The 12,500-nt window shown below is 40.4% G+C and overlaps 1 protein-coding gene across 1 annotated transcript in view; it reads right to left on the reverse strand.

The window, feature by feature from the left end:
* LOC137983804 (unconventional myosin-VIIa-like) overlaps positions 1-12,500 on the reverse strand; it is an 82,831-nt gene that overhangs the window by 6,684 nt on the left and 63,647 nt on the right. The window contains exons 36-50 of the mRNA XM_068830973.1: positions 11,850-12,094; positions 10,723-10,892; positions 9,518-9,705; positions 7,668-7,886; positions 6,634-6,712; positions 6,166-6,257; positions 5,748-5,809; positions 5,442-5,501; positions 4,458-4,608; positions 4,149-4,317; positions 3,035-3,121; positions 2,815-2,921; positions 1,812-1,930; positions 990-1,056; positions 515-631 (exon numbers count right to left, since the gene is read on the reverse strand). Of these exons, the coding sequence (XP_068687074.1) occupies positions 515-631; positions 990-1,056; positions 1,812-1,930; positions 2,815-2,921; positions 3,035-3,121; positions 4,149-4,317; positions 4,458-4,608; positions 5,442-5,501; positions 5,748-5,809; positions 6,166-6,257; positions 6,634-6,712; positions 7,668-7,886; positions 9,518-9,705; positions 10,723-10,892; positions 11,850-12,094 (1,932 nt within the window). The remainder of the gene's footprint in view (positions 1-514; positions 632-989; positions 1,057-1,811; positions 1,931-2,814; positions 2,922-3,034; positions 3,122-4,148; positions 4,318-4,457; positions 4,609-5,441; positions 5,502-5,747; positions 5,810-6,165; positions 6,258-6,633; positions 6,713-7,667; positions 7,887-9,517; positions 9,706-10,722; positions 10,893-11,849; positions 12,095-12,500) is intronic.

Genomic DNA, 12,500 nt, shown 5'->3' on the forward strand with positions numbered 1-12,500 from the left:
TGTTTAGACAACCAATGAGGTTCTGGTTAGCACATTAATGACAATAGGTGACGTCAACCATATCCTCACTATACTCAACAGAATATCAAATGCAGTGCAATAAAGAAGTCGTTATGGAAACACAGGCTCTGCACGCGTCGCACATGAGTTTTACATTCCGGTACATTTCCTCGCCGTTCTCGCCCTGACAACAGGGACCTTAAGCAAGGTTTAATTAGTAAAAACAATAGCTCTGCACGCTCTGCACGCCCTGCACGTGCGTTTAACATTTTGATACATTTCTTTGCCGTTCTCGTCTTGCCAACGATAGGATAGAATCCTAAATCAAGATTCGGCGGATGGGGGATCTCATAACACGCTGAAAACGCCGTACAAGACATCCATCCCCGCTTTGGTGACATTCTTGAAAGGAATGAAACTAATGATATATAACAAACGTAGATTTAGGGTTTAGTCTTTGCACTCAACATTTGATACGAACTCTGTCAGTTTTAAACTTCCTTGGTGAGGTTACCTTGACTTCAAAGAAGGCCGAACCAAATGTCGGCCATCTGTAAATGATCTTCAGGAAGGAAATTTTAGCGTCTTTCTTTGATTTGCCCGCATGTTTATTGAAGGCTGCGACAATTGCCTGGAAACAATACAAGGAAACAAACTAAATGAAACCAATGAGAAAGAGGAAAAAGTAAGGAAAGGGAGTAAAAATAGAAGAAGTACGAGAGACTACTCATAGATATTTTTGAGTGTGGATGACCATGATAACAACGAATCAAAATTCAAACTGTCCGGCTTTCCAAAGTTTTCAAACATTCCTCACCAAACATTGGTTCAAATAAATTTCAGCTTTTGTTCTACATCCATATTTCTCCTTTTTTTTTTTAACTTGGTGTAACAGTATGTTAAGTTTTAATTTGTTGGAGTGGAACATTTAACCGTTTTTCACAAATATTTGTCCAAACAAGGAAGAGTACAAAACGCGAAGAACTCACCCTTTTCCAATTGTCTGGAGATAGCGCCTGAATTAGGTCAGGCGGCAAAAATTCGCGCAGCATTTTGCTGTCAAAACAAATCAAATCGAACAAATATCAAAAGAGTATCCGGAGAGTATTCAAAGGAGTAACACAAGTTCTTCGCACAACAGGATTACAAAATATTTCAATGTTTCATTCTAAAACCCTATTAGGTGTAAATCTGACTTAGTGAGTATTTTTCCAAAAAGCAAACTCGCTGGGCACTCATTTTAAAACTGTTAGCTTGTCGAAAGTACCGCTATCGCTTCAGCATTACAAATTTGTTTCATTGAATTTCGTTCGTTTGTCTTGTTACTTGAGTGGTTTCTTCAAGTCACACGACCAGTCACTTGTCGGACAGCTGGACTATCGTCCTTTTGTGAATCGGCAAGGGGACTCAATGAGACATCCCGTAAAGATGGCAAAGTATATTTGAAGCCCTTCGCGGATGAGTGTTAAGTATTTATGAGTCAATGAGTCAACGAGTTAGTGCAGTTAATTAAACCATAAAATGAAAGCTAAAATTTCAGAGAGTGCTTAGGCCTAATCACTGAAACGAGGGCTTAGGCTTAATCAACAAATTATTACTATATTAACTGTGAGTCCATTGACTCATGACTCATGACTCATTGACTCATTGACTCATTGACTCATTTGACTCATAAAACATGCGTTCTCTTCGCGGATACGTGGCATATGGCCACTTCTATTTGAAACATAGATAACTAAATAAATTCATTTATTTCTTTATTTATTAAGAAAAGAAACGGTTGCAAGTTCAGATGCAAAAGTTGTTCTTACGGTATGCTGGGAAACTCTCTCTTGTCTTCGCCATATTTAACTCGGAAAATCAGAGCCGCCAGTTGGCTGCCTTCTTCTTTAGTGCATTTGTGATAGCCACGTAGATATTTAGGTAATTCCTGAAAATGAAAAAAAGATCCATGACATCTAATTAAAATACAGCTCAACGTATCCATCCATATCAAGGAAATTCAAGGTACAACTGTAGCTTAAAACACATTTCTTCACTGAAGAAGAGTAGCAATTTCTGATTGTTAACCTGCAGTTTGTGACAAAATTCCTAGGAAAAGTACACGAATATACAGATCAAAAGCTTTTGCGGCTTATCCTCAACTCACAATGTTGTTTGCACCCGAGTTACTGAGCCCATTTGGCAAAACAGCATTGTGGGAGGGAAAGGTATTGCCTTATCTGTGGTTGTAATGTGAACCCTAAAACTCATTATCAACTCTTAATATGCTCTTAGCCAAAATGTCTTCGTCAAAGTATGCATTAAAACTTAATATTTGCAACATTAAGACGCATAGCAAGAAAGAGCCTCACCACACAGACATGAAGTAAAATATGAAATGCAAACCGCCTCAAGTAGTAAAACTCGAAAGTTCGTCGAGTAAATTACAATCTGACCTGCGTCTCGGATTTGCATAACTGTCAAGAATTCTCCCAACTCCCCGAGTGTTTAGATGAGGCTATGTAAACACGGAAAAAAAGTCCTCTATTAATTTTATAAAATTTTTATCAAAAATAATTCGACAAATGAAGGAAAACGCCTTTTTTTCACTTCTTGATTAAAACAAATTTCTTGATACACGCTCAGTTCCCTACCAGCCGATCAAAACGAGGGTCTGACAACACATAACCAATCAAAATACGTGTGATGTCACTGCCGTGTTTACATACTCTCATCTAAACACAGCCATTGTCTGATGGGAGTACGCGTACTATCCTAATTATTTTAGAATTCCCAGTGACTAAATTCCATGACACAGCCTCTATAATGCACCTGATGATAATGAAAGATTGTGTCTGCTGCTTCATCTTTTCCAACCACCGTTGTTGACCACAACTTCTTCATGAAAAAAACTTGGTATGTCAAATTCGGTAGCTGGCCTGTCGAGTAAAGGAATAGAGGATACATCATGGCCGCACGGATATTCCTGAACGTTGAACATGATAAGTGAAACAACGAAGGCGAGTTAAACCATTGGAAATAGAAATCCTACCGTCTTTCATGGGTTTAGCTTTTTTTAGCCACTCCGTTAAGTGTCTGACAAAATCAAAGAAGAAATCACCTTCGGGAACACTGATAACTGTAAACAAAAGCAAAAATAGGCGTTGCAAAATTTAATTAACCGTACAGAAAACATGTTGTTAATAGCAAGACTCTTTATCACCGTAAGCCCTAATTCTTAAACACGAAGACACACTACAAAAGGGCCAGTTTCTTAGCACATGCGGATGATTGATCAGTCAACTGAGGACGTATACAGAGCTCTGTGATAATTTGTGCAATAAAATAATCGCCTAACAGCAATGTGTCTGCAATGTACAATACTATAATTTGTAGTATTAGAACGTCGCACCGGTATCGCGAGGACACGGATTCAAACCCCGTTGAAGTCCGGAAATTTTCAGGTTTCTCTTTTCTTTTAATTCCCAGTCACTTTTTTAGCCCTGGAGATATGTTTTAGGGGTTCTGTCTTTTTGGTGCTGTTTGTCAATCGCCATCTTGAATTATCAGTCGTGCTTGAATGAATTCTAACAAAAAGCAGTTTTTATAGTGAGTCTTTGTGTTTAAACATCCTAGACGGAGATAAGCTATGGGAAGGCACAAGTCCCAAGCTAAAAATAAGGGGACGGGGGAACCATGTAAAAAACCAATACAGTGAATACACAAATTAGCACTACTCACATACTGAAAATTCCCCCCAAAAAAAACAGATACAAAGAGACACACATGGAGAGTTGGGCGGCCACACTTTGAGTAAACCATACAACCGATTACATTTATCGGTTATTTACCTTATGTTAACTTAAGTCGCAAACATATAAACAGTACAACTTCTGAAAGTCCCACGTTCACCCAAAAGTCATTGCGGTCGTTTTTGTTTTTCAAATGACGACTTGTCCAAATACGTGATGTGATTGGCTAAAGGCACTCAGGCGAATCAAGCGGGAAACAACATGTCAGATATTTAGGTAATTTCGTGTTATACGAAATTCAGTCTCGATGCGCGATGACTTTTGGGCGAATGTGGGCCTTTAAGGCATCCAGGGAAAGGAAGACAAAATGAGAGAGATCAACTTGTCTGGCCACATTTTGACATAACCATTTACCTTTATCTGTTATTTTTACGAACAAACTGAACCCCTCCGATGATTTGAGTCCCAGGCGCTGTGCGACCACGGCACAAAATTCCTTGGCGCGCGTACTGGAATCCACTTCGAAGGCCTGGTCGCTGTCATCTGGAAAGTAAACTTTGTGGAAAATCTGTGTCGTTTTGTGCTGAGAAAACAAAACAACACGTAAAATCAATTTAAGTGTGACACAATTTGTTACTAGGCAACGCTGATTAATAAAGCAGGTATATAGTAAAGCATATCTCTTTCATTGAGACACATCAGTGACTTGGTGCTGTTAAATACCTGTATTGCCTCAACCTCGACTATGTGTGGTGGGTATTTCCGCTGGCCTACACGAATCGTTTTCTGTAGTCTCGAGAGGCAGTCTGGTGCAAGAGGTTGTTTGTTGGAGCATGAGCGAAAAACTTGGTTCACATCCCTCATCAGCAAAGAGCTGTAAAAACCAAACAAAGACAGCTTCTTCGTGATAATTTCTCTAAAAATAATCTACACTTAGTTCTGATTGGCTAAAAAAAGAGACTGCAGTTCTCGTGTCACACAGGTGTAAATCTGTAAGACGAGTGCAAATTGGAAATGAAGGGTTTGAAGTTTACAGTTAAACGACTTTTGAACCACAGTATAGTGAAGGGTTTAATTCGACAAACGTTGTAATCTGTTTCAACTAAGCAGTTGAATGAACTTCATAGAAAATCAAGGCGCTCGCTGTTTTGACTATCTGACCTCCATTTTCTCATGTATATTATTAACCCTTTCACCGCCATAAATGCCAAATGACACATATAGATTACTCGTCAATGGCGAAGCAGTCGGCTGTGAAGGGGTTAATAAGTAATCCCATAAATAAGCACTCGTAAGACTGGTTGGAGAGATTTATTATTGCTCATTTATACCATATTGCACTCGAAATGATGAAATGAAATGGCCCGTTCACCATAGTAAACAACCCCTCTACTTACTACGAGTAAACTAAATTCTGAACGTTTGAATTCTCAGCTTGAAGAATTCCCCCCTCTCCCCTACCCAATCCCCCACCCCTCCCCAAACAAAAATTGTCACCAGGTGAGGATGGCTTTTGACAAAAGGTTTGACTAACATTCCAGGAAGACTGAGGAGGAATGAGAAATGAAAATGTTCATTCTGCTCAAGCACCGGCATATAAAAAATGCGGTTTGGTTTGACAGCGGTTATACTAAAAAGTGCAGCACGAATATGATTTTTCCGATGTTTGCTGGCAAGTTACGTCAAAACACCAAACGAAAGACTAACCTGCAAGCAAAGGAGCCAGTACAAAGCCAAAGTAATTCCCATCCTTTTTCTTCACTTGAGCTATAAAGAGAGTGATGGCAGTGTTAAAAACTAGAAAATAAGCATAACTTTTTATATGGGAACGAGTGGGTATAACTGCGCACTGTCTGAATTAGTTGATAACTAGTGCTAATAAGCCATTTTACAGTTCTGTGCTCAGTTACAAGGCCTTTAAATAAAATCTGGAATCCGGCTTTGTTCATCATAACGTTCATATAACTTTCAGCATGACAAATGCTAAAAAATGAAGGAAGCTCTGTTACTCACGGCAGTCTATTCTCAGTGACCTGCTTGATTAACTGGCAATACACTTCATCACGCAATGGTTCCTAAAAGATCGCAAAGTTGAGTTACACAAATACATGAAAGCCATTGAATAACGCATAGTCACGAATAATCATTTGATCCTGGTGTGTCTTAGCTGTATAGCAGTAAGTCAGTCCCTCACTATAGAGTGTTTTCACGTGATCAGAACCTTGGTTTTTCCACCGAAACAAAGGAAAAGGTTTGCATGATAATACAGCTCAATTCCCAGAGGATTAGGGGCACACCAACATGGCCGCCGTTATATTGTTTAGGTACATCAACATGGCTGCCGTGACGTCACATGAAAACACTCTAGAGTGCAATCCAGTCCAGTTTAATCCAAAAAGTCCAGTCCAGTTTGTAGCACATTAAAACTTACGTGAAGCAGAGCTGGTTCAAATATGGCATCCGAGAGATCGGTTGATTGGCGAAATCTCTTGGAAGGATAATCGCCCATGTATTTCATAATAGGTACGAAAAGTCAAGGAACAGTGAAGAAACGGTAGACAATCTGATTACACAATTAACTTTTTTATACTATTCAAATCTCTTTAGTTTCCATCTCCTTCTGTTGATGACACGGACCACACACAAACCAACTAAAAAAACAACAAGCAAACACACCAACTGTTTCACGAACGTCTCCCTCCTCCACCTAAGGAGATCTCCTTAAATGAACGATCTCCATTTCCCTTCAGGGGATAGCCATTTCCAATCGATAATTTCCCCCTCCTCTGTAACCCCTCCCTTTGTCACGCTTTTCCCGTGTTCTCTATTCTCTTCACGCGTAAACGCGTTTAACAAAAACAATCCCTTTGACGAGAAAAAAATAAATCAAAAAAGATATATAGGAAGGTCTGCGTCGCCATTTGAGCAAGTTCTTCTTGTCCGGCCAGTCGTTTAAGCAGTGGATATTTGATTGGATCCTTCGAAGGAATAATAATAATATTAAAAACAACTAATTAGAAAAAAAAATTAAACACATTTACCCCTGTACACGCACTTGGCAAAAAGGGCGACAAAACAATCTTATGGAATTACACGAAAAGACCGTGGCTTTATCATCCGTCTGCCTAATACATGATAACAAAACTAAGAGTAGGCAAAATTTAATGTTTACCCATGTGCAAAAACAGATCTAGACCGGCGTAAGCTATCCCGGAATTTAAACTACTTTGATTAGTTTATACGGGGCCGTTAATCTTTGTTTTGCATCTGCAACGCTATCTTACTGTTGAGATATCAAAATATCAAAATTGGGCATCTAAGAACTTGCCGCTGCATTTCTTGACGCAGGTGAGGGAAGACAATTGGCTGGACTTGTCAGTAGTGTTTGAAACCGAATACGGCACAATTGTAAACAGTCAGCTGCATGTCCTGCAAACTTTTTTCAATATTTTATACTTGATTTGAGGTATGCTCACTGTTGTGTAGCCTATAGTAGGTATGAAGATATTTATTTATCCGTGCCAATGGTACCCCGGGGATACTACAAAAAAATTCGATTGCTCCTTTGCAAGAATCGAACCTATGACTAAAAGTTCCCATTACTAGTTCGGATTCTCCGCTATCACTGAGCAATCGGAAGCTCGTAGGTGCGTCTCTCGCAAAAGAGCAAAAGAGCACTCGGAATTTTTCCGAGTATCTCCGAGTCATTACTGATAAATTAGCCTGTGTAGCAAGCGTTTCCGTGGGGCACAGAAGAGGAATATTGAGACGCAGGCTTTTTGGATGTTTTGACCGAGCAAAAATTGGGGCGAGAGCAAAAATGACGGCCAAAAGTTCTCTTCGGTGAAACCCAACGGTAACGCTTGCTACTGATAAATAATATCAGTCACAGGGGTTCACATATAACATCTCTTTCATTACAAATCTAGTTACCTTGCTAAAGACCCAAAGCGCGTTCTTGTCTCTTCTTTTCACTTGGGACGAAAGCGCTTTGCTAAGGGTTCGCTTGGGAGGTGGTAGGAAGTGGTCGATGGAATATTCCATTAACGTGTGAGCTTTTTCAAAGTCATCAACTTCGTCTTGGTATATGGCTGTTTGAGTTGTCGCTATGATTTTCTCAGAGCTCACCAAGGATTGGTCACTAAATAAACCCTAAGGAAATAGAGAAGACGAACTTCAGGTTGAAGATTGCAAGAACCATGGTAACTGGGCAGGCATCCTAAGAATATTCACTATACAGTGAGGAATGGGAGGGTAGGTTGTCAGGGAGAGAGGAAGAGAGAAAGGGAGAAAAAAAAAGGGGGAGGAGAGAGGGAGGGGGGGGGGAGGGGTGACTTACCATTCGCAACAAAACAAAAGACGGAGAACATGAAGGCACATAGCACCAGAATCGTAGCTATTAACACAACATAAAATCCTTTTTTAAACATAAGTAGTGTGCGTAACTGATGGTTTTGTCACTTTTGTACTGAGCGCGTGAACGAGCGGTGAAGTGGGAGCGAAAACCCTTTCTCTAATTTTGCTCACAGCTCCGCTGATCGCTCTTCACAAAACCAACGAAACCTCCAGCCACACTGGCTAAAGTATTAAGGGTAGAACGTCAGTGACTTGGAAGGGAACCGAGAAAAGAAAAGGTGTGAATTAGAAAAAAACAAAACAAAAACAAAAACAAAAAAAAAGTCCATAACCCAGAAGTGTCTATCTCCTGAATTAGCCTTGGCCCATCAATTCACTGTATTATTTAAATTTAAAATATGGGTCCCGCCAAATTATGGTCATTCAGATTGGTCTTGATGACCAGAACGCCTCTGATAGGTCAGCAACCAATTAGCCACACAAGAGATAGCTCGTGCTTCAGGCAAAACCATGCAAGGAAGTCAATACCGCCACATTTTTTTCCCGCAAAAATCAAGCAGTAGGCATCCTAAAAATAGATAACACCGAAAACTGATGGGCCACATCCCATCGCAGATCGAGACTTCTGATAAAAGAAATTATAACAATAGGGACCTTTAGATTCAAGGACGAGGATGAGAACGAGTACGCGTTTTGACTGACAGTTTATAGCGAAAATACTTAGAAAATTTATAACCCGTACGATTAATCTTACTCTTTGTTAGCAGAATAGGTTGCTCAGTTATTCTTATTGCTGTTACCTGAGCCTTTTGCTGATCGACAAATGTCAAAACTGCTATACCCTGTTGTTGACTTGTTTTGACACGACGACATTCTTGTAAAACCTCGTACTAAAAAGACGCCGTTAACATGTTTTCCCCGCCAAGATGACGCTACTTTGTGCGCGCTCGCTGCTGTGCTATGAGAAAATTTCGTACTCGTAGTCGTTCTCGTCCTAGAATCTAAAGCGTTCTAACATAATGGAGGAGGTGTTGAAAATATTATATCGAAAGAGGAGAATGCAAATGGAGTGTACTAATTGCCGAATTCTCTGCAAACAATACAAAACATGATTTTTTTTTTTATGGGGAGGGGGCGGGGGGGGGGGGGGATCTGGGGCGGGAAAACAATTTGGGCCAAAAACCCTAAAGTGACTTTTTAGTATTCACATTCTGGCCTAGCAGTTAAAAAAGCCATCGGAGTATATGTCGATTTGTTTACCTTTTTATTTCCAGTAGGCGTCCTTGTTAACGCTGAAATAACGTTTGCTGGAAATTTATGACGTCAATTAGTTGCTGAGGTTCAAAACGGCACGCTTTTTACTAGGCTGACCGAGGAGAATTGTCATATAAGCTTTCGCAAGGTGTAATAATAAGGAGTTAACTTACCAAAGTGTCCAGTGTTGGTTTAGTAATTGTCGGCAGCACATAAACACATTCCGCAGGGAAGTCGCCTTTCTTTGTCGTTCTCTCACAGATGCCATGGCACCAACCAGAGTTCTGTACAGTTTCTCCTGTGTCCTTCTCAAGAATAATCAGATCACCTTTCTTGAAACTCAGGAATGATGAACTTTCAGCTGAAATGAAAAGACGAGCAAAAGAAAAATGAACTTTCAGCTGAAATGAAAAGACGAGCAAAAGAAAAAAAAAAAGGATGGTTAGGACACACCTATGATGGATTTGTTAGAATTGCGGAAGATCGGACTCGCTGGAGATCCATGATAGCCGACCTACTTCTAGTAGATGGCATTTGATGATGATGATGATATGAAAAGAGCTCTGATTTCTTCACGTGAGATACCCGGGGAAAAAAATATCATTATGGATCCAACAGTCGAAGCTACGAGTGTCAATTGGTGCTGAAATCACGTATCTGATATAAATGGCAATATCTACCTTTTAAGCAAACAAGAACAGGATTATTAAAAGCGTTTCGAGGCGAAATCGGTAGCCTCGCAGTTCCTACAAGGTCTCACCTGATTGGAGACCACCCTTGAGGTTTAACAAAAGAACAAATAACAGAAACAATGGCCCTTTTGTTTTTGGCCTAGGGTCCACTGTTTCTGTTATTTGTTCTTTTGTTAAACCTCAAGGGTGGTCTCCAATCAGGTGAGACCTTGTAAGAGCTGCGAGGTGACCCCGGTAGTGAAATAAGGTAACTCTTCCAGATATGTAGAGAAATGCAAGTAATTAGATGCAGGCGGATTTCAATAAGCGTCACGAGGTGTCCCCTTGCTCTTCTCCCCAACTCTCGAGTCTCGGAAAAGAGGATAGATTCACATTTGTGCGTTCGCGTTGTCGTCAAAACCTCAAATTTGGTGATTTCACGTCGTTGTTGTGCAGAGCACCGCACGAATTTGTGCTAAAATGCGTGCAGCACGTGCAGCACGATTACGTTTCCTCTTTTAACCAATGACATTGTTGTTTTGTGGCGTTCTCGTTGATGACCGCATCGCAGATCGTAAAGTCCCTATTAATGTGCCAGCCAGAGTCTTTTGTTCCTGTGGCTGGCACATTGCAATAACAGAAGCAATGTTTGTAAACAGATATCACCCCTATACAGACAATTAATGTCACATAAACACAACACTCACCTGGACTTTGATAATCCACCATTGCTACGACATATTTGGACCTCTTTCTTAATCCTTCAAGGAAAAAGTGCACCAGCTCCTGGATGTCGTCAGAGTTAGCCGATGTGAAAGTGTACTCGTCTCCTTTGACTGTAGTCAGCGAAAAACTTGAACTTTCGGTCTTAGTTGTTCTACAACAGGTAAATGTCACGCACAATTATGTGATTTCATGACACCAAAAATGCCCGAAAAGTGGAATGAAACATTGCAATAACCACTGAAAACCGTTGCACAACATAAAATGAATACTACAAAAGGAAAGAGCGGCATGGATGGACACAAATGGACAAGCTTGAAACGGAATGCATTTGGGTAACCTTGAAAAAGGTCGGCCCGAAGTTTTTCAAGTTCATAGCAAATCGACTGGACTAAGGTTGTGTTTGCTCAGTCATCTTGTTTGTGATGTAAGGATAATTTCCTAAAATGAATATTTCCCCTAAACACCACAAAATAACGTGACATAGCCCCTTTCAGCTTCGCGCCATTCTGTAAAAGTTATTTCGGTCTCAAATTTTAATGACGTCATTGCAACTAACCAATCAGGTGTCTACCAATTCTACCTGCAATGCACGCAAAGAAATAAGACTAAGACGGATCGAAAAGGACCAGTCACTGATTATAGTCTTCATAGAAAATGACATCAGCGGCTTAACGGACAGTCGTCCAATAACATCATGACTTTGTTGACCAATCACATAAACGACTAGCGTATTTATACCATCTATTGACATTACACAAATCACTTAACTCTGAAAATGACTTCCGCTCAGGTTGTTGACATGTTAGTCAATGTCACCCAAAACAGACTTTCACCGTTACGAAGAGGGAGGCAGTGTGACCTCGTGGTTGGGGCGCTTGCCTTGAGATCCAGATATCCCGGGTTCAAGACCCGTTGAATTTTATCCTGGTAGTCCCTGGTTCAAATTCTAGGCTGCACTTGTAAATAGCCAACTGGTTTGCCTACGGCCAGTTGGGATTCTTAACAATTGTTGTTGTTTAATTTCGTTGATTATGTTTCATTGGCCCTTTCACAGTTTCCCCCAGGAACAGCAAATAATAAAACGACCAAGGGTAGGTAAGATGTATACCTCATGCTTGTTACGGTAGTTATCTCCGGGAACTGCAAGTCTAACAGCACATGCTCTTGGTCATCAACGACATAGACACCGGTCCAGTTCACTGCCACTATCACGTCATTCTTTGGAAGAGTGGGACCTGAGAACTGATAGGCTTCGTAAAATCGGGAGAATAACAACGGCCATTTAAAGCGTGCATAATTGACAACGTCTTCTTTGACCTTCTGGGGATTGATATTGTCCACTGTATAATAACCCTGTAAATGAAAGAGTTTGCACTTGTAAAAAAATAAAAACATTCTTTTCCACACTACCTCTTAGCACCTTAGCTCTGTAAGTGAGCGCTATGTCCTCACAACGTTTATCTTACTGCTAATGTTATCACTGTTACATTTTTGTGCGTGGTAAATTAACTTATTTGTTATTTAGCTAGCTACTGTAGTTACAGTACAAATAAACCTTGTTGTTGGTGTTGTTGTTAAATAAACTGAAACACACGATCTTCCAGGTGCAGTAGCCTGCGTTGGAGGACTCGGGATTTTCCGAAGATCCCCTAGCCATTATCGGAAAATTACATCTCTATTTCAGTCATTTACCAGGGTCAACTTCCGTAAAGTTAGTTTAATGGCCTGCCTCCATAGCTCAGTGCCAGAGCACCTGACA

This window comes from Montipora foliosa, chromosome 13 (genome assembly GCF_036669935.1).
Source record: "Montipora foliosa isolate CH-2021 chromosome 13, ASM3666993v2, whole genome shotgun sequence".
NCBI lineage: Eukaryota > Metazoa > Cnidaria > Anthozoa > Scleractinia > Acroporidae > Montipora > Montipora foliosa.